General features: G+C 37.5%; 2 protein-coding genes across 3 annotated transcripts; one reads left to right on the top strand and one right to left on the bottom strand.

Annotated features, from left to right (window-relative positions):
* The first annotated feature begins 1,651 nt into the window (after positions 1-1,651).
* Positions 1,652-3,042, top strand: zgc:193505 (uncharacterized protein LOC559113 homolog). Its single transcript, XM_027174850.2, has 3 exons — positions 1,652-1,810; positions 2,045-2,311; positions 2,508-3,042. Exons 1-3 carry the CDS (start codon positions 1,768-1,770, stop codon positions 2,549-2,551), a joined length of 354 nt encoding a protein of 117 aa, XP_027030651.2. The 5' UTR covers positions 1,652-1,767; the 3' UTR covers positions 2,552-3,042.
* Positions 3,043-3,627: 585 nt separating this feature from the next.
* Positions 3,628-22,452, bottom strand: glud1a (glutamate dehydrogenase 1a). Of its 2 annotated transcripts, XM_027174848.2 has the most exons (14): positions 21,804-22,452; positions 17,474-17,554; positions 17,331-17,386; positions 15,659-15,722; positions 14,488-14,582; positions 12,324-12,503; positions 11,368-11,505; positions 10,988-11,125; positions 10,316-10,396; positions 9,167-9,290; positions 7,824-7,915; positions 6,273-6,332; positions 5,999-6,061; positions 3,628-4,604 (listed from the first exon to the last, which is right to left on the bottom strand). In XM_027174848.2, the coding sequence occupies exons 1-14, from the start codon at positions 22,201-22,203 to the stop codon at positions 4,485-4,487; spliced, it is 1,692 nt and encodes a 563-aa protein (XP_027030649.1). In that variant the 5' UTR covers positions 22,204-22,452; the 3' UTR covers positions 3,628-4,484. The 2 variants fall into 2 exon arrangements, with proteins under 2 accessions (XP_027030649.1, XP_027030650.1); XM_027174849.2 differs by lacking the exon at positions 6,273-6,332 and having other exon boundaries at positions 21,804-22,450.
* Positions 22,453-22,555: the final 103 nt, after the last annotated feature.

Genomic DNA, 22,555 nt, shown 5'->3' on the forward strand with positions numbered 1-22,555 from the left:
TTATGCCAAGGCTCATTCAAGCCATTAACACCTTGCTAACACACTATGTTGTGTTTTCTTTTCCCTAGTTAAATTTCTTTTGGTTCCAGTACATTTAACATTTCAGTCTTACAAGAAATATTCACTCCAACACACAGAGAGCAGCTTTGGAGAGGAAACATGCAGGCTCTATAGAAGAACCTCCACGGACCTCTAAAAGGGTCTTTAGAGGTGTAGGTCGTGGCAAGCCAAGGGGAAGACGAGGAGGGCGACGCAAAGCCTCAGCTACAGGTTATATGTGAATTATTTGACGTTTGTTGGAATTTACTATGTAAATATTGGACCACTGTGATTGATTGTTGAGAATGTAAAATACTCCAATATCCAAAAAGACATTAAAAAGTTCTTAAACCTTTTTGTGGCACTATTATAGTATATAGACTTGGTTATAGACATTACCAAGTACTTAACAGAAATATGTCTGATTTCAAAAATTGTTCAGTATATACAGTAGGTTGAAAAAAAAAGAACATGAATGTAGTTATAGCCTAACCTGTTGTTATTCTTCTGTGTTTTACAGTCACATACCCTCCAGTTGAGTGTTCCCTGTCATCCAGTGTGGAGGTTCCCTCAGAAATACTAAATCCTCAAGAGGAATTTGGTAAATAACAGTGATGAATTTACGTTTAAATCTAAAATTAAAATTTTAGAAAGATGCTTCCTATTGAAACACGGTACATTGGATCGAAAGTCATGCTGAGTGACACAAAAAAAAAACACGAATCAACACAAACACGAATCAACGAATCAATAGACTATGTCACGAACTGCCGTGAGACTGGGTAGCATATTACCTGCTCACCTGGCCTCCCTCTGTCACACTAAAGCCTCCAATTACAAACTATGATGTTAAACTGATGTAAGGTCGCTTCCTAATAAACCTACAATCAAATTTAAACTTATTTAAAAATGAACTAGTGTTAGCTAGCCAGTAAACCTGGCCACTGATTTCATTTGGCTCAATGTTAGCTTGCTTGTTGTGGCCCCTATGAACTGGTTTTAATGTTGCTAATGAGCTTGATTTTTACTGTAATGTAGTTTGCTAGTGCTAGTGAACCCGGCTAGTAGCTTTAATGTAAGATAGTTTGCTAGTGCTAGTGAACTTTGCTAGTGTTATAGTAAGATACTTTGCTAGTGCTAGTTAACTATGCTAGTTTTATTGTAAGATACTTTGCTAGTGCTGGTGAACTTGGCTAGTAGATTTAATGTAAGATAGTTTGCTAGTGAACTTTGCTAGTGTTATAGTAAGATACTTTGCTAGTGAACTTTGCTAATGTGGTAAGATACTATTTTTAAACTGTTAAAACATTAAATAATCTCCTCTCTAGCTGTGTCCTCCTCGTTCAGTAGATCAGTTTACAGGTGTAAAGACTTTATGGGGTAAAAGAAGTCCTCATGTCCACCAATGTTTTAGAAAGTTCAGAATCAGAGTGACCGATTTGTTTCACTCAAGTCTTCAATCTTGTATTTAAACAAAGCATGTAAAATGTTTTGTGGGTGAGACAGCAGGAAACCAGTGAAACCAGTCCAGCCAGATCAGGTATTCCGTCCTGTTTCCATTCCACACTCAGCAAACCAGCCAATGGCCTTCAGTTTCAGGGTGTAGAGTGTAAAAGAATGTAAGCGCACCCCTTCATAAGCATCCACCTTCACGTGATATCTCACACACACTGATACACACACTGGGAAACACAAGCATTCTGCTGTGAGGACTTCATTACTTGTAACATGTCTCTAAATAGCTTTGTTGATGTTGCAGTTGATAAAGCAGGTGAGTGGATTTTTTAATACTGTCTCTTGTTGAAACCACGACCACATTGCTGTTCTTTTTCTAATTACAGCCATACTCTGGCAGTTTTTGCTTTTCTAAACCTTCACTAATGAAGCCAGTATACTGTAAACTCATCAGATTTCACCAGCATTTCTTCTTCTTTCTGTTCAGTTTCATTACTCTGACTTGTAATTTAATAATTTAATAATCATGAGATTTGTATTCCCACCCCAGCAAAAGCTGCCAAAGTAAAGGTGAAGTCCATGCTGGGTGGAGGTGGAGCAAACACTAACCAACCAAGCAAGTCAGGAGGCATGGGGGGCATAGGAGGCCTTTTTCCCTCGGCAGGAGCTTCAGGTAACGATGGCAAAGAGAAGAAAGGAGGGCTGTTTGGAGGCCTTCTCTCAACACCACAGGGCGAGACAAACCCGGGAGCAGCAGGAGGTGTACCAGGAGGTGTACCAGGAGGTGTACCAGGAGGTGTACCAGGAGGTGCAGAAAGTAAGCTATCTTGATTCCTTTCAATTAAAAATATATACATTATTTTGAATCAGCAGCACAGACTACAGTCTAGACTATGCAGAGTTAAATATTTACTTACTGTGTGAAGTAAATATATAGGGGAAACAGTCTAGATAAGTGCTTATGATGAGCTACACAATAATAATGTATTTAAACATAATATTTTGCTTTCTAGCCAAGGATTTCAACTCAGCTGTGGATGAGCTTGCTGATTTCTAAGATGAAGGTCTTCAGAGATGCTGCAATTATTAAATATCTGCTTTTCTTCTGATCGGAGCTGGACAGAACAAACGCAACAGGAAATGCTTAATGTCTGTAAAGGCACGGCAAATGAAGAAGTGAGAATTCAGCCTATTACAATTATTATATCTATTAACAACTGTACACTAGCTCTACATGTTCACATGTGATTCAGTGTTTGGCGGAATTATATAAATAATGTGTTCTTATACATATTTTCCAAATTAAAATGGGCAAATATGTATGATTACAAAAATGTATAAGATGCACATTAGATATATGCAAAGCTTTGTTTGGTAAAATTGTAAATTTGTTGTATTTATATATTTTTGTTTTAAGTTTTAGCCTTCTGTTGCAAAGCCCCTCTCAGAGCAATTTTCATAAACCTACTTTTTTCTATTTGAATGTGTAAGTTCTACATGGTTGTACACTACGTTGTACTCATTTGAATAAAGAAAGCTATTAATGGATGAGTGACAGTTCAATGCTGTATGCAATTCATTTCACTTTTATTTGCATTGCGCTTTTAACAATGGACATTTTACGCAAAGCAGCTTTACAGGAATATAAAAATTCAGAAAATCTAAATTTATATTTATCATTAATGAGCAAGCCAGATGAAACTGTGGTGAGAAACTCCCTGAGATGAAACGAAGAACCTTTGAGAGGAACCCGGATTCAAAGGGAACACGTCCTCATCTGTGTGACATGGATTAAAGATTGTAATTAAATAATTTAGCTTCTTTAACTGTACACTGTAAGTGTGGTTGTGAGCTTTTGAGTCTATAATGAGAAACACGCTTGGTTCTAGATGATTGGCTTTTAATAACACAGTGTGTTATTGTGTACACATTATTGTGTATTATGTAATAATACAGTGTATATATTTAGGCTTAACAGACTGTATATAAGTAACAAGATGAAGACTTTTCTGGCTATTCTATCCAAGACTGTAGTGTGATTGTATAGTGAACATTGTGTAATGAAATGGCTGTGTTTCAGTCTTTTTACTCCAACAAAAGTTACTGGAACAAAATAATCCAAAACTACGACACCACCGTCTATACATTTTATTATATTTTATCTAAACGAAGCTTTAAAAACTCCTCCCAAAAAGATTCAAAGTCACTTTGTGTCATATTCAATGCTCATATTTTTAAGAAAATAAACCATTTGTTCCCAAACACAATCCCTTACCTTTATACATACTATACTATAAAGGTACAGTATACATTCTGCATGTTTACCATTAAGACACGAATCATACCTTTCACCATGGAAGCATTTGGCGTAAAGTAACAGTTGAATATTAGGCAAAAAAAAAGGAGCACCATATATATTTTTTAATAATAAAAGCCTAAACCAAGTGCAATAACAGATAAATACACATCTGTGCGATTTGATAATATATAAAAGCCTGAGATCATTTTCCGTGCATTGCCTTCATTATTGACCTTTGCAAGCCATTGGTAGGTTTAAAGAGAAAATTTCCCTTAAAAAAATTGCTGTACAATGTGCAATATTAAGGCTGGACGGATTTTTGCATATGACGTGTTGAAGAGCTGGAGTTAAAACTTCCCTGAAAAGAACACAGCGGTGATTAAGAGAAAATGTGCATTATACAGTATAAATAACATCCTCTTTGGCATTTTTCGGGCAAGATATTACTCTCAGAGTAGACATACATGACTAGGTGTTGAAAGAATAACAGAGCTTTTGTGCTATGGAGTGAATAAAAGCTGTGAGGGAAGGAAACTTAAAGCCATAGGATACATATGGCATATTGATACAAACATTTTATATACGAATGTTAAATGTAAACTGAAAAATATTGGATGGGGAAAAGGCAGTGAAGATGCAGAGTGTCTGTAGAGATGGACGGACAGACATGCAGACAGATCCGGTTGGGTGTTTAAGTGAAAGTGAGGCCAGCCTCATGGTACACTTTAAAGACTTTCTCGATGGCGTTGACGTAGGCCGCGGTCCGCAGGTCCAGCCCCAGGTTGTACTTGTTGGCTGTGCGCATAATTTGCTGGAAAGAAAGAACAAAATAGAATATTACAGATTCATATTTTAAAAAAGTGGAAAAAAAAAACATTAAAAACATCTCAGGCTTTTACAGCAGGCCATGTGCCTGTTTATGCACTCCAGATGAATTTACAAGCCATAAATTGTCCTGCCAACTGTAATTGAATTGAGTGCTTTGAAAAATATCAAGTCTGTTTTTCCACTGGAGGGCAAACAATAGCTGTAAAGTCTGAAACATTCAGTTCAGTTCTGTTCTGTTTGTATAACACTTAACAATGGTCACAAAATACAGGACGTTTTTTCACTGATATACAGAAAATTTTAAATGTATCCCTAATGTGCAAGCCACTGGTGATGGCAAGAGAAAAACTCTAAAATGAGAAAGAAACCTCAAATTCGACCTTTTATTCCTCACATATACAACCATATAGAGTACTGCATGCAGTGAAATGCCTTTTTTCAAGTCAAAAAATAGAGTAAACACAAATAATAAGCACACTGCTGCATTTTGTACTGTGTATGATTGTGTACGTTATTGTCCTTCATCTGCTCCCTGTTCAGATTTCGCCAAAGCAGATCATCCGATCCACATTTTTGATTATTTTAATTATTCTTTCCTTCCTGACTCAACTCTCCCAGTTTATCTGGACTTGGGCCTGCACTGAGAGATAAACCGCCAGCGGCTGGGTTATGTTCAATTTGATTTATTTGTATAGGGCTTTTAACAATTGACGTTGTCTCAAAGCAACTTTACAGAAGTATAGAAACAGAAAAAAAACTAAATAAATTTAAAGTTTAAAATGAAGTCACTATACATTTCCAATATCCCTAATGAGCAAGCCAGAGGTGATGGTGGTGAGGAAAAACTCCCTGAGATGATATGAGGAAGAATCCTTTAGAGGAACCAGACTCTGAAGAGAACCTCATCCTCATTTGGATGACACCGGACTGAAAATAATGCAAATGTAAATTTCTACAACAATTTATAACGGTGCAAACGAGAGTTCCTTAGGAACTAATGGGTCAGCGCAAACTCTGAGTTCACCACAGACACAACACTAATTCCAAAATCCCAAAAATGAATTTTAGGGTTTTATAGCAATGGGGATGAATACTTATGCAACCGATTTCCGAGAACTTACTGCATTGAGCCCATTTCAGCAGCACTTTTGATGTGTTATTGGTCTACTAAACAGATTCAGTATCCGCTTTACAATTGTTCTCATCAGAAACTGTGCTATTCCAAACATTTACTCCTCTTTTGTTTCAAACCTTTTCGTTCCAAACTGAATTTGGAATGGAATGAACATGTTTTAAAACCAGGTACACAGACAGGAGTGAATATCGTTCGAAAGTCAAATGTTAGCATACAGAATGCAGAATTAATAATGTACTAACCCTGGCAGAGCGCTCCATGGTGTAGGCCAGTCCAGAGTGCACGATGTCCTTCTCAGACGCTCCCTGCAACCAGACAACAGTGATGGAAAAACCATTAAAAGTCTAAAAATCTAAATAATCAGGTTTGATTGAGAAGATCACAGGCTTTTATTATAAAGACATGTAGAATAATCCTCAATGTGTATGCAGGCTTATTCCTACAAATGCTTTTATGTCACTGGGTATTTAATATTCATATAGATATAAACTATACATATAAACATTTTTTTCCTACTGAGTCGCAGGGAACCTGAAGCCTATCGCAGGAGACTGGAGGCACAAGGCAGTGGACACCCTGGAAAGGATGCCAGTCTATTACATGCTCACATTCACACACTACTACACAATCATGTCTTTGGACTGGGGAGAAAAGTGGACACACACAGTGTAGAGGTGGGAAACAAATCCCCAACACTGGACGTGTGAGGCCAAGGAGAACTATGTTTTTTCTTTTCCTACATACCCAATTTCAAACTCAATTTCATACTCATACATATTTATTACATATTTATTAATTCAATTAAAAATCTTTTGTATTGCACTTTTAACAATGGACGTTGTCATTACAGAACATAAGAAACATAATATAAAAATTCATTTTAGACATACAGTATATAAACATGTTTGTATTTATCCCCAATGACCAAGCCTGAGGTGACTAATGATGCTAATGATTAGCATTCAGTCACCTCAATCATTATTAATAATCATTCAAGCAATCTGGCATGATCTAAAGTCCCTGATGAGGAATAACTGTCCCTATACACAATATTAGCTGTGTTTGGTTTATATACACTGAGAAACTCTTAGGTGTTTTTGTAGTGTTGTGTCCAACTGTTGAGAAATGTCGGATTTAAATCAAACCCCAAGCAACATTGCAAGAAAATGTCATGCTTAAAGATGCTCATTGGTCAGTGAAAAGTTTAGTTTTTAATATAGTTCTCTAATATAGTTATCTATGGTTAATTTTCCTTTGTGTAAAGTATTAGCATGTTCCTACCAAATATTAGGTGTAATTCTTACTAATTTTGACGACTCAGTGATCTTGGCTCATACTGTTTACTTGTTTATGCACTGCATAAGCAGACCACATGTACTGTAGGCTCAGTGAAGTCTTTGAAAACTTTTATTAAGGACAGTTTTTTTTATTTAAATATAGGTTTCTTCCCGTACACTTCTAAGAAAGGTAAAGTTTTCAAAAATGATCAATTTAAAAAAAAAAATCAAGACATCTGCATGTTTGATAGTGGAAATAATGACTTTGACGACTTAGCAGGATAGAATTTCTTGAATATAGTGAAAATGATCTAGTATTTCCTATTAAAAGTAACTCAGAACCAAACCGGAGATCATTTCTACCCATTTTTTAGACATATCTTACTATTTTTTAAGCTTTAAAATTAAAGCTATTTGCAGATTCCAAAATTTCCTAATAAGAATCAAAACTGTCCATCAACACTTTACAAACAGTAAAATATGCCTAGAAATAGTCTTAATAATCTCAGATTTGGTTTACTGTAATCTTACAATAAAAAACAATAGATACGTTTGACCTGAATCAGTGTATTATCACTTGGAAAGATGTATTTTTTGCAGTAAACACCCAAAACAGTAAAACTCTCAATGTTGAGCTGGTTTGGATTCCAGCCTATAAAGTTGTTGAACTCTGCATGTTGTGTGTTAGAGCAGGTTATAATTTTCCTGTATCAGACACTGACTGGATACTGAACACTTTAATGTGTAACTATGTGCATATTCACAGAAGAGAGTGTGTTTGTATACTCACAGAAATCCTGGCCTGAAATTCAGAGGTTGGGACCACAGGGATTGCGCCACCATGCTTTCCAAACTTCCTCTCCAGACTCTCCTGCACAGACACTGCGGAAGAGGAACGTGTTCAAACATCACTGCGGTTCATTCGCCGACTCAGACCCGGGAACAAACATAAATAAACGACTAGTTTAATAAACCTTTCAATGGGACATTTTTAAGCTTAATTACAAATACAAATCAGATTTATGTTACTGTCCTGATAAACTCAATGAGAAGAGAGTGAACAAATGTGTTTATAGCTTTCATAATGTGTTTATAGCTTTTCATAAAATTCCAGGAACCTGTTGGCACATGTGTTGTAAGAGGAATAAAACATTTGGATTTGCGCTGTTATCGAAACAAAAGAATTCAACCTTACTAACATATTTGCATCAGGCCACTTTTTCCCCTATCACATTGTTTATTATTATTTATCTATAGCTACATGACCAGATGTGTTTTATTCCTTACACAACATTCTAGTAACAATTACGGTAAGAATGAGATTCAAAGAGGGTTTTTTTCTACATATTAAGGAGAGTGGCTGAGTGATCAGCTCAAAAACACTTAGCAATTTCCCAGAGCCTGATATTTGAAAGATAAAAAACAGACTGAGCTTTTAAAACTCAACAGCTTGCTCCCAGCACCATCCGTAAGAGCACTTCAGGCTGTCTGGAGCAGGTAAACGACTGTACTGGGAACAAACTGCGGAAACTTTCTATTATATTGCAACCCAGAAGTAAAGCAAGCTCCTATCTGTCTACACTTCCTGGAAGAGCACTGGCATTTGACCACTGCTAAATTGAAGAAAAGTCCGCCGGCTCATCTAAAAATTTAGGACAGAGCTTTAATGCAAGTTTATGTTTCTTTGTAGGTAATGCACTGTGGGCTTGTGTGCACATCGTAGACTACAACAAATATTCATCCGTTTTCTGTACAGCTTATTCTACACCGGGAGCCTGGAGCTCATCTCTGGGTACTTGGGTGTCAAGGTAGGTGACACCGTGGATGGGGAGCTAACCCATCACAGGGTGGGCGGGCCCTCACTCACGCACGCACGCACGCACGCTCTCACTCACGCACCCACTCAATCACTCACTCATGTACTCATTCACGCACTCCCTCACTCACGCACGCACGCCCGCATGCACTCGCTGACGCTTGCACACACAAATGCACTTACAGGGCGGAGTCAGTAGTCGAACCAAGCCATAAGGCCTACTAACAAATATTTCAGTGGTGCATTAGGATTAAGGATTACAAATGATCCTTATTCTATAAGAAGGAGTAACAAATATCAAACAGTGCTGCACTTACTGAGGAGATGGTAGTTGGAGTCTCGCTCATATTTGAAGGTCAGTCTGCCGTAGCTGACATGGTTCAGATTCTTCAGCCACTCGAAGTAAGAAACGGTCACACCACCAGCGTTCAGGTACATGTCCTATTCAAAAAAACAACGATAGCTGACCAGAACTGAACTGTACCGAACACACACACACACACACACACACACACACACACACACACACACACACACACACACACACACAAACACACACACACCTGTGTGAACTGCACTGATCTGTACCTAACTCAAAAACACACTCAAACACTCATTCTATATACATCCATGTTTCCATTCTGGTTTTGCACATTCTGTCTAGAACCCTTTTGTTCAGAGTCCTATATTTTTGAACATTGTACTGTATAATATACAATATGCACACTGGTCAGTGCTATTTTCGTGTATTTGTTCCTGTAGTGTTTATCATTGTCTGTTTGCTCTGTCTTTTGTCTCGCACTGTTTGCACACGATACACTTTATGTGTCTAGGACAACTTACTTAAAGTAATTAGCTCCGTGTTATTCTGTGTAGCACCAGGATCCTTGAGAAACTTTGTTTTATTTCACTATGTACTGCGTCAGCTATATATGGTCGAAATGACAATAAAAGCTTCTTGACTTTCCTGCTAACTGATGTGAGCACAAAACTAATAGGTTTCTTTTACTCTCCTACAAATTTAGCTTGCTCACGTGCAAATCTGTTCTTCCTAAAATCCTGAAATTCATCCTGCTTATCATTAAACCTTCTCTCAGACGTTCTGTGAATAAAAGAAAAGAAAAAATCCCAAGTGTTTAACTGATGAAAATTCAGTAAATGGAATCAGAATCGTTTGTGTTGAATAAACTATGGTACTTTCAACTGGGAAGGAAATGAATAAAGTGACTCTAAACTAAATAATCACATAGATGGATGTCCAGCCCTGCTCCTGAGATTTGGGTATATCTACACACTATAAACACTCTATATATACACTCCTAAATACTTAATCCAGTAAACGTACAGTAGATGTCCATGAGCAGCAGATGCTCCAGGAGCAATGTTGGGCAAAATGCAATCAAAACAGAATGAATCCATTTTACTTTCTTATAATATAAACACTGGTTATTAATTGAAGAACTTACAGGAATCACCATAATATTCCTTTCAAGGAATATCTTATCGGCTTCAGGGGTGGTGGGGCCGTTGGCTCCCTCAGCAACGATCTAGAACAACGACGACAACAGCGGCCACTTTATTTCTCTACATTACACTATTCATACAGTTCAAAACACTGTCTTGAATTAATTGTAAGGCTACAAACACTTAAATACTGTCTACTGGCAAAAATGGGAATATAAATCTATCTATCCTGGAAAAAAATAACTATTTGTTGGCAAATTAAGAATTTGTTCCCACGACTTATTAACACGTGAGCAAATAAATTATTAATTTCTATTCCAATGTTTTACTAAACCATGCTGGCAATTTCATAAATTTCATACTATGCAGCGATAAAAGACATCTCTATGGACAGGGACAATTGGCCTGAGTTTTATTTTGAGTTGGGAATTAGTTATACAGGTTTATATACAGAAGTTTTGCATTGTAGGGAATCTTTTGAAGAAAGATTTGTAAAATGTGACCAAATATTAATAGGTTGTGGGAATTAACTCTTAATCTGTAAAAAAATTTTTTTACATTTAAAGCATTGGTTAGATGCTTTATATTCAATATAATGAAATAATAATTTAATGGGCCGATTTTATATTTATTCCCTTTATAGAACTGAGCAGTTGTGAGTGTTGTCCTCTGACCTTAGCCTTGACCTTTCTGGCGTTCATCTTGGTAAGTTGCTTCTCACTAGCAGCAGGAATCAAAATGTCACATTCAGCCTCCAAGATGCTGCCTTCGTAGGGAGAAGCCTTGGGAAAGCCGACAATGGTACCATTTGCCTGAAGACCGACAGGAAATACATTCACATTAGTAAGAGTGTACAGTAACGCTCATACTGCGGAACTTATACTGGACATCTGTACAGTAGAGGACTGGGTGATGTGCTGTACCTGCAGGAAGTAACAGCCTCTGGAATCATGCCATATTGATTATTTGTATTTCAATACAGAATACTGTAACTCCTTACTGCACAAGTCCATGCCCTCAACAAATTGATGAAAATGATTCAGTTCAGACTCACCAGCTTGTAGTCTTCCAGCTCCTTGGGGTCGATGCCGGCAGGGTTCCAGATGCTTCCGTCCCACTCCCCTACTCCTACACACTTCGCCCCAAAGCGGTGCATGTAGCGCATGGAGTGCAGGCCCACATTACCAAAGCCCTAAAGCAGAAACACAATCAGTACGATCATGACAGACAGAGAGATCGTTTTGACACCGAACCAGTCTGAATTTGAGTGTGTTTGTTCCTGGCCGTGTTCCGGTCCTGTTTCAGACTCACTTAAGTCTACTGAACCCCAGTTTATTTGTGTTCATCTGAAGTTATCACAAAAATTATGGTGATTAATGTTGTTTCCTTCATGTGTGTTTGGTATTTAATTATTTATTTATTATCTTGGTGCTCGGAGGTTTCCTCGGGGTACTCCGGTTTCCTCCCCCGGTCCAAAGACATGCATGGTAGGTTGATTGGCATCTCTGGAAAAATTGTCCGTAGTGTGTGCACTCCGTCCTGTGTGTATCCTGCCTCGATGCCCGATGATACCTGAGATAGGCACAGGCTCTCCATGACCCGAGAAGTTCGGATAAGCAGTAGAAAATGAATGAATATCTTAGTGCTATTATGTGCAATATGGCACCTCAGCTCTTGTGTGTCCCACAAAGTTTCCCTGAGCATCTTGCTATACATGTGTGTGGAACACAAGTATGTGCTGTACAAAAATGAGATAAAATGTAAGTCGCTCTGGATAAGCGCATCTGTCAAGTGCTGTAAATGTAAAATAACGATGTTGTCAGCAGCTACTTTACAACCCGAGTATGAGTTGTGTTCAAAATCTTGAGTACCACGATGCACTTCTAAGTCTATATGACAGCTTACACATTACCAATTTTTCATGTGAACTCTACTCTGTTCTAAACTAAACTGCCAGTGTGAAATCCACCTTAACTAAATGGTTCTTTTGCATGCCATGCAGCCTCAAACCTGAATAACGAAGGTCTTGTCTTTAACGCCTGGAGTCAAACCAATCTGACTCATGAAGGCAGCTTCGTTGGCGAAGTTCTCGATACCGTGGAAAACTCCTCGTCCGGTGGCTGAGATGCGCCCATGGATGCCGCCCTGGCTAATGGGCTTCCCTGTCACACATGCATGGGCGTTGATGTCCTGAATAATAAAAAAAAAGATGAAAAGAACAGTGACAGAAAAGGCAGAATACAAAGCTTTGCTGTGCTGGTAAGACATTTGCAAAACACATGGAACAGTAAATCAGATAAGAGTCCAAAGAGAGTCAGAGTCAAATGAGAGTCACTATTCCTTTTTATTACTTTTTATGTAGTTTTGGGTTCGATACTTATCACACCATTCTTCCTGTGCAATGTGACATGGCCAACAGCAAATACAGACAGACTTAACCCCCAGAGATGAATCCTTTCATCTCATCTCCTCTCTCTCACTCACTCTCTTATCAACCTGCCTCCTGAGTCTTCATTCCCTATCCATCCTACAGGGTGTTAGAATGCATAAACACCCATTACAGATTCTCACTGCTGTCTCATAAAAACAGCCCCTGGTGAACAAGGAATGATTTATCTTATGTCGTGGACACTCAGTATTGCTAAGCTGCCGAGCCATGATGAAGATGGTCGGATTTGACTTTGACATATTTACATGATGCTACAGAATGGTTTTCTTTTTGGGAATTGCTGCACTGCAGAAGTTAAAAAAATTCATTTAATAACGCAGTACATTTATCGATACTTTGATAGTAGAGGTTAGAAAGTGGAATAAGTATATACAGAGTTTTATCATAACCACCGGGTGCTTGTGAGGAAAAGAGCTAGTCCCTAGAACATTGGCATGCGCATGTTCTTCCAATTCTAGACAAAAGATGATGTTTACAGAACATATAGAGAGGTAATAGCAAATGCATACAGTATGCTTGTAAACATCGGACGCTGATGAGCATGTGAAGGGATGTGGATAGGATAGTGATTAAGATGTTGGACTATGATCGGAAGGTCGTGAGTTCAAATACCAGGTCCACCAAGCTGCAGGGCCCCTGGGCAAAGCCATTAATCTCCTGAGCATATCCCCTGAGCAAAGCCATTATACAACTGAGCAATTAATTAATTGCTCAGTTGTATAAAAAAAAAGGAATTGAAAAAAAAAGGCAGGTCTCTCTAGATAAGAGTGTCTTCCAAATGCACTAAAGTGCTTGGCGTTTACAGTAAAACCCTGTATATTCTTCAGTTCCTACCCTGACATACATGACTACAATGTTTTAAGGTGCCTTTGCTGACTGCTACAGTAAAGCAAACCGTGTTTTAATCGCTTCCTAATTACCAATAATCTCCTTCACTCACAAAGGTGCTGTTTTAGCCATTCTTTGGTGACATCCCAAGTAAATATGGCAGCATATGGAAAATAAACTTAAGTCATACTTACACTAGAGATTTTTATTTAATGCTAATAAACTCAAAAGATTTGCCAAAAAGCAAGTTAGACAAGTGAGTCGAGAGGAGTGTGTTTTGGAGTAGGTGGGTCAGATCATATCAGAGCATTTCAACTGTCAATCATTCGTGATTCATACACTGTTTGGCTCATTGCCTTTTTTTTTAGGAGATAAAGGACACTGCTCTTTTGGGGAACATGTTCCTTCATGCCTAAAGGAAACAACTAGTGCATTTTTGTTCATCCACTTTCTACAGCAATCCTATTTCCAAAATACTCTCTAAAACCATCTCTAAAATTTAAAAACAGACTGACTACACTTGGAATTCAAGGTTTCCACACAGTCTAGCCAAAAAGTGTGGGAGAAAAAGAAGTGTAGTTTTTCCTGTACTTTCTCCACAACAATAATATGAGAATGAAAGAGCTCAGGGCGCAAAAATGTTTGGCTACTGATAAGAAGGTCATGAGTTCGAATCCCAGAGCCACCAAGCTGCCACTGCAGTAGAAAAAGGTTCACATTGGACACGGTGGACAAAATAAATAAGTGTAAGTGAAGGAACATTTATCGTTTATACACTCATGATAACCCGTGACTCTTGGCGTATAGGCAGCTGATATGAGACGTGTTATCGGCAAACTGAACAGAATAAACCTCTTTCCTTATCTTACAATATATTTAGCAGGACTGTTTACTCACATGGTGACCCATGGTGTTGGCGTACGTGTCAGCAATCCAAGACATTTCCCTCTCACCGGTGCTCATGTCAGGAGCAGGAACATCAATACCTGGCCCTGAGACATAAACAGAACAGGTTCTATTCAAAACTGGCACCAAAGCTTGATGTTTAAGCTGGTAAGGGTCAGGAAACACCTGAGATGTCTGTGCTGCACATACTCCCAACTCAAACAGCTCAAGACAAGAAGTGAGCCTAATGTACAGTCTTATAAATAAAATAAACACCATACAAGTTTATTTCCCTTTATACCCAACTGGCTATAAAGAGAAGAGCACAAATATGACAGGACCTATTACTAGAAACCTGACATGGAAATATGTGTGGTCAAATAAAATAAATAAATGCAACTTATTAGCCTAGAAGTAATGACTGATTTTATATGTATTTTCAGAGGGGGTTAGTAGAAAGTTTTGGCTTTTTGCCTACAGAATGTGCTCATATAGAGGTTTCCATCTGCACTGTATGAATTTAACATTTAATTTGCACTGCTGTTTCTGCTGTTGCCCTGGATGCATGCATGACACACACTCTGCTACCCCTAATGTCCGCTTCAGTCTAGGAATAAGGAAAGATTGTTTATAGTTCAAACCTAATGAAAAGATTTGGACCTTAGAATCTTCTCTTTTTCACAAGCTGTAGTTGCAGTTATGAAGCTAAAGTATGGAGTTATTTTAAGACCATCCTTCTGACTGTTGAGGTAATGGAGAAACAAATGAGACATGGCCATAGCCCAATGTGGGCGAGTCCAGAGGGAGAGAGCGAGAGACTGAGACTGAGAGGGAGGGAGAATAGAGGGAGAAATCAAGAAACACAGAGAGTGATACAGAGAGAGGGAGAGAAAAATTGAAAGACTAAGTGAGAGAGAAAAGAAGAGGAACCCATGGAGAGAGAGAGAGAGAGAGAGAGAGAGAGAGAGAGAGAATAGAGGGAGAAAGCAAGAAACACAGAGAGTGATACAGAGAAAGGGAGAGAGAGATGAGTCTAAGAGGAAGGGAGAAAGAGAAAGACAGAGCATCAGAGAGAGAAAAAAAATTGAAAGACTAAGTGAGAGAGAAAAGAAGAGGAACCCATGGAGAGAGAGAGAGACAGAGAGAGAGAGAGACAGAAAAATTCTCATGATCAAATCCTCACCAATAAATCCTTTCTTAGCCAGCTCAATGGTGAAACGTCTTGTAATTTTCTCCAGCTCATTGTCCTGTAAAGAAAAAATGATGTGTTCATCAGTAAGTTAAAATAATGAATTCATTAAAAAAATAATTAAAAGCAATAAAAACAAAAACATAGCTTTGACGTATTATATTATTTGAAGCTTTGAAGTATTATAAATTCAGTTAGGGTGTCAGCCTCAGTATTATTGCACAGCACTCATTCATTCTCGAGCTGATTGAGCTGAAGCTGCTGATTCATTTTCTATAACAGCAGATCTGAGAACAGTGCCAGACACAAGACTAATCACAGGTCCATACAATATGGTCGCTTTAATACACCAATGTTTCTATAGTAAGAATTTACATAGGGACTTGTACAAAAGATGATAATAAGCATAATGATAAAATGTGTGCTGTTATCTAGGAAAAACGTGTAATCAACAATATGATGAAGATTTCTGCTGAGAGATGAATGGCTAAAGTCTCCAGTGTCAGCACGTTGTAACGGTCAGGTCCATTTCACCACTCGTGAGTCTTTAGAGAAGAGTAGAGTTTGGAATTTCTTGTTTCACTTTAAATGTAAACCCTGCATTTCTCTCTTAACCTGAAGAGAATAAAAAAAGACTAAATATTTTACTTTGAAGCAAGTTTAATCTGCTTATGTCACGTAACACCACCCGCATTTATTTCCCATAACACCACAGCTCATTGTGTTCCAGCCATATCAGCAAAAACAAAGTTGAGCTTTGAGGAAATGAGCTTTGCTTTAAACAAGTGACAAGGAACAAAAAACAAGGCCATAAAATATTTCAACACATTCCAAGGCAAGAAGACCTCCAAACACTAGTTATAAAAGTAAACAGTGTCAATTACATGTCTACATGCTGGTAAATAAACGCCGAACAAACTGACAAAAGACTTGAACTTGCACTATTTGTTAAATAAAACCTGCATACTAGATCATCATTAACAATCATTTTATGAGGATTTTTATATATTTCTCATATCAAGTCAAGTCAAGAAGCTTTAATAGTCATTTCAGACATATATAGCTGACACGGTACGTAGTGAAATGAGACAAGGTTTCACAGGTCCACGGCGCTACATAGAACAAAGCTACATAGAACAAAGCTACATAAAGTGCATCCGTGTAACCTGGTGCAAGACAGTAAGAGACAAAAGACAGTGCAAACATACAATATAAAACACTACAAGACAATAACACAAAAGACAGTACACATAAGCAGCACCGACCAGAGTACATACACACATGTGCAAAAATACTGGAACGAACACTTATTATAATAGCAAGGTATTGTAATGAATTGTGCAAAACAACAATTGACTGAAATGCGCAAGACGGCATGTCCGAATCTTATCTTATCATATCTAATAACAACTATTTTTAAATACTTAAAAAATTATTGATTTAATAGTATTTGATAAATATTGTTTATTCGTTTTTTTTCCCCGACCCAGAAATGAACTCCGTCTCCATTTGGAAATTTATGCCTTTCATCTTAAAAGGCATTATACAAGACTTGTATTTTCCACTTTGAGAAAAGAAAAGGAAAAAAAGCAGGCAGCAAGAGGCTCTAAAATTACAAACAGCTCCTTTAACCGTTGATGGATGAATTAGTATTATAACCACTTACGGAATAATTCTTGGTATTGATCTTCACCCCAGCTTTCGCTCCACCAAAAGGTACATCTGTGGACAGGATAGTTTATTAGAATTAGTTATATTTCCTGATCGGTTTTATACAGATATACAGAAAAAAAAAAGACGAACACTCACCGACGACAGCGCATTTGTACGTCATCAACGAAGCTAAAGCTTTAACTTCATCGACGCACACATCTGTGCTATAACGGATGCCTGCGAGCAAATGCAAAATCAGATGGAAAAACTGTGAAAGTGTGTCTTGTTAGCACGTTACATACTTTTTCTCTAAATAAAGGACTTAAAAAAGCAACGTGTGCAAATATCCATTGACTGAAAATACATCAGCATACTTGCATTACAGTATGTACAAATCTACATACTATATCTTTCTAGTGATGTTTTAACTTCTTAAGACTTTGTATTATTTGTAGTAGTGTGAGAGGTTTTTGATGGAGAAGTACCAACAGACTCAAAAATACTTGCTTTATTTACCAGCAAGACATAAACCAGCGAGCTCATTTTTAAACAAGCAAAAAAGAAACGCTCATCCTGGAAAGAAAGGGCGATGTCTTGTAATTCCAGTGCAATCCTTACACGCTACCCCTGCGGTTAAATTATTAGTCATACAGAACAATGAGACTGACTTTTCAACTAACGTCAAAACACAATTCTGCTTCATATACAGATCTTTTGGCATAAGCAGATCACTAAAACAACCAAAAAGAAAAAAAAGGGGTTAAAAAGTATTTTAGGCATTTTGTTCTTAAAAAAAAGAAGAAAAAACCCGTTTTAAAAAGAACTACAGAGAATGTGGGATAATGTTTGGCAAGGCCGGCAGAGAACCAGTCGAGGTGATGACTCACTCCCTCCGTCCTTCAGAAAGAGAAAAATATCAGGGAAGGTCTAAACTCGGGTGTGGCTCAAAGAAAAATAAACTTCCCTTCAGCTAAAAATGTGTTGTTTTTTTACTGTCCTGAAATACAGACTGTACGTTTGTGCTTTCGTTTTATTTTTACGATCTTTGTTGCTGATTAATAAGTTAGAAAAACATGGAATTACATACAGTAATAATGTGACTGACAATTAATAATTCATGCTCATCATTTCACAGCAGTAATTAAAGCCTGGCTGAAGTTAACTGGTGAGAAAAAAGGCACAGATTTGAGATTATGTCACAACCAGACAAAGCAGACAGCAGACAACATACAAATGCCCATCAGCAACTAAACAGGAACTCATCAATACCATCAACACTGCTTTAATTACATGGCAGATGGTCAGCATTTTCTGTTCTCCTGCTTCTGCCCTGGCATTTTTGCTGAATCTCTGCTTTATCTTTTGCTGTAAGAGCAATCACTGGCATTAACATTATAAACATCATCACTAAAAATGAGACATTTTTCCTCCTTATAAGTCAGTAAGGCTAAAAAAAAAAAACAGTAAAAAAAAAATCAGACTTTGATGTTCTGCAAATCTGACGTGTTGTGCTGGTTCATGTGACCATTAATGGTAAGTTTAATGGAGCCTTTGTCCCGAAATGTAACCACGTGGAAATACTGCACAGTGTATTTTTCAGCAGCATAACATGTTTTTGCTTAGCAGGAAAAAACAGTGCAGGTCAGACATAATGTGAAACTGAATGTCATTCTGAACACAGCCACATCTCCATTTTTAAAAGGGTGTGCAAACATATGGCACCAAGTTATTGTAACTCGATTCATTTCTCATGTCCCCTAAAAATGTTTCCAATGATTTTCACCTGATTTTTAAACATGGCCATTTAAAACTGATAATGGAAAAGGTGTTTATGCAGGTATATATATATATATATATATATATAAGGCAGGAAGTGTCATCTAGGCCTAGCCACTAAACAGATATATCACAATGCAAATGAGGCAGAATTCCTGAAGGACCAGTTTACAACTTCGCACCCTTTTCTGTGAGACTTTTTTCCAAGTCAAAACTACACAATGCTGCATATTAAAGAATAAAGTCTCTGAGAAATCTGTTCTGAAGATGAGCGTAAAAAAAATTCAATTCCTCTGCCAAGACAAAGGACAAAGCCACATGAAAAATAATTGTAAAAGAATAATAATCCTGCTGTGAAGCCTAAAGATGTCCTCTAACCTGTCCGCTGTCAAAGAGCGTCATCATTATGTATAATGATTTATATCAGAATCAGAAAGATCTTAATTGCCATGTGTTTTCACATACGAGGAATTTGTTTTAGTACAGAAGCTCCACAGTGTAACAGAATGACATTGACAAGACACGAACACATATGTTACAATCATAATCAATTCTGATCTTTTACTGATTCTATGGTAACTTAGTGCAGCAGGTGAAGTCACTGCATGAATTAATCTCACCAGATGTCACATAGAGCTGAATTTGCTATGTGCCACCTAAACCTTATGTCATGTACAAATGTTCATAATGAAACTTTCTCTGATGGTGTTCTCACACCCAACATCCTGTTTTTCTGAATAAGCTTTGTACTAGGACCCTGTAATTTATGTCAAGATGCATATCAATATCTTATCAGAAAAAGACAGACTGATTTTTCTTATGGATGCAAACTCAGACGGACCGATGTAAAAATGGGATAGAGTTGCGTAAGCAATAAAGGAGGGCATCATTTGCTTCTTTGCAAATTAAGTTCTAAGGAAATCAGATAAATCTGCATGAATGGTGACAGTATATGGAATATCCTTGGAAAAAAAAGACTAATAATCATTTTTAAACATTAATGAATTATCTTGCAAAATATCCACACTTTGTGTAGGGCTTCAACTAACTTCTGCGTTATCATCCTTTTTAAATTTCTGTCCATTTTAGTACAATCTCATTCATTTTTCAGAAAAGGCCTACAGCACACTCTGCAATTCAGATTCAAATCATAAATCCCAATAAAGATCAATTTAAAAATCCCACTTGTGACATTTGCACAAGAATAGTCTTTAAAATGTAAAACTTTTTACTGCTATATTTCACTTTTATTCTTAGAATAAAACGTTAAAGCAAGAAACTGACACTTTTAAGTCCACTGTACAACATTAAACTGTATAAGGTTAAACTGTATAACGTTAAACTTTACAACGTTAAACTTTACAACGGCAAACTGTGTAACGGCAAACTGTGTAACGGCAAACTGTGTAACGTTAAACTGTATAACGTTAAACTGTATAACTGTGTAAAATTAAACTGTGTAATGTTAAACTGTATGAGGTTAAACTGTGTAATGTTAAACTGTATAATGTTAAACTGTACAACATAAACTGTATAACGTTAAAATTTACAACGTCAAACTGTGTAACGTTAAACTGTGTAACGTTAAACTGTATAACGTTAAACTGTATAACGTTAAACTGTATAACTGTGTAAAATTAAACTGTGTAATGTTAAACTGTATAAGGTTAAACTGTGTGACGTTAAACTGTATAACGTTAAACTGTATAACTGTATAACGTTAAACTGTATAACTGTGTAACATTAAACTGAATAAGGTTAAACTGTATAACTGTGTAACATTAAACTGTGTAACGTTAAACTGTGCAACGTTAAACTGTGCAACGTTAAACTGTGCAACGTTAAACTGTATAATTGTGTAACATTAAACTGTATAACATTAAATTGTGTAACGTTAAACTGTGTAACGTTAAACTGTATAATTGTGTAACATTAAACTGTATAACATTAAACTGTGTAACGTTAAACTGTATAATTGTGTAACATTAAACTGTGTAACGTTAAACTGTGTAACGTTAAACTATATAATTGTGTAACATTAAACTGTATAACATTAAAATGTGTAACGTTAAACTGTGTAACTTTAAACTGTATAATTGTGTAACATTAAACTGTGTAACGTTAAACTGTGTAACGTTAAACTGAATAATTACGTAACATTAAACTGTATAATTGTGTAACATTAAACTGTATAACTTAGCATAAACTGTGTAACGTTAAACTGTGTAACGTTTAACTGTGTAACGTTAAACTGTGTAACGTTAAACTGTGTAACGTTAAACTGTGTAACGTTCCTACACATTGTACATATCATATTGGTTAACTAAAAGAAGCCTTATTTATATTTTTAATACTTTTCTTTTTCACCCCATCCCTTTATCTCCTGCACTTATTTTGACATCTGTTCCATTTCCTAATGTTGCATTGTTTAAAAAAACCAAAACAATTAAATAAATAAAAAACCGTGAGACAGAAAGCGAGTAACTTTATCTTTAGTTAGTCTCAGCGCATAAAACACACCATTCAGATGCGTTTTCTTCACAAGCAACCTGACTTTTACCGGGACTCTCAGTCCAGAGCCTGAACATTAACGTTAGCTAACATGCTAATCCTGTTAGCCACCTAGCCAGCTAACTTCTCCGCCTTGCATTGTGTTAGTTAGTTAGTTAGTTAATTAGCCGACATGGAGCACTGATAGCCGGGTATTTACCTCCTTTACAGGGTGTCCTGTGCTGGCTATGCTGGGCTCGGTAGCCCTCGATCATCTCCCACTCGCCGTTGTCTCGCTTTAGAGGGAAATTCACGGCCAGGACGTGGTTACAAGGCTTTATGATTTTCAAGATCCCTCGGACTCGATGCCTCTTCTGCTCGGGTGTCTCTCTGGTCTTCAGGTCTTCCACGAGTTTGTCCTCGACGATAGCAGCACCGCGGTCGAAAAAACCCTCCACCATGCGGAAAAAGTTTGGGTCGTCTTCATCTTTGCCCACGGCTTCGCTGTAGCGCCGCAGCCGCATGACAGACGCCGAGGCCGGCAGAGAGGCATCGCCGAGTCCCGAGGCCAGAGCGCTGCCTCCAGTCCGGGTAAGGAGCTCTCCCAGGTACCGGTACATGATCACACTGGAACAGGGACGTTATTAAGGTTAAAATGGACTAAGTTGAGTCTCGGTGTGTTACAGAGCAGAGTGTTCAGTCCTGCTGCAGTCTCTGTGCTCAACACTGAACTGACAAACGTCTCGGTAATTTGGTTAAAAAGCAAAGCGAGCTGAATCCCCACCTCACACTGGGAGGTGCTGCCTAGGATTCCCTGTAAACATGTCTACAAATCTACTGAGCACAAAGTAAAGACATTTTAGTCACATGAATCAGAAAGAATCAGACTTAAAAGAATCAGAATCAGAATCAGAAAGAACTTTATTGCCAGGTATGTTTTAACATACGAGGAATTTGTTTTACTGACAGAAG

This window comes from Tachysurus fulvidraco, chromosome 4 (genome assembly GCF_022655615.1).
Source record: "Tachysurus fulvidraco isolate hzauxx_2018 chromosome 4, HZAU_PFXX_2.0, whole genome shotgun sequence".
NCBI lineage: Eukaryota > Metazoa > Chordata > Actinopteri > Siluriformes > Bagridae > Tachysurus > Tachysurus fulvidraco.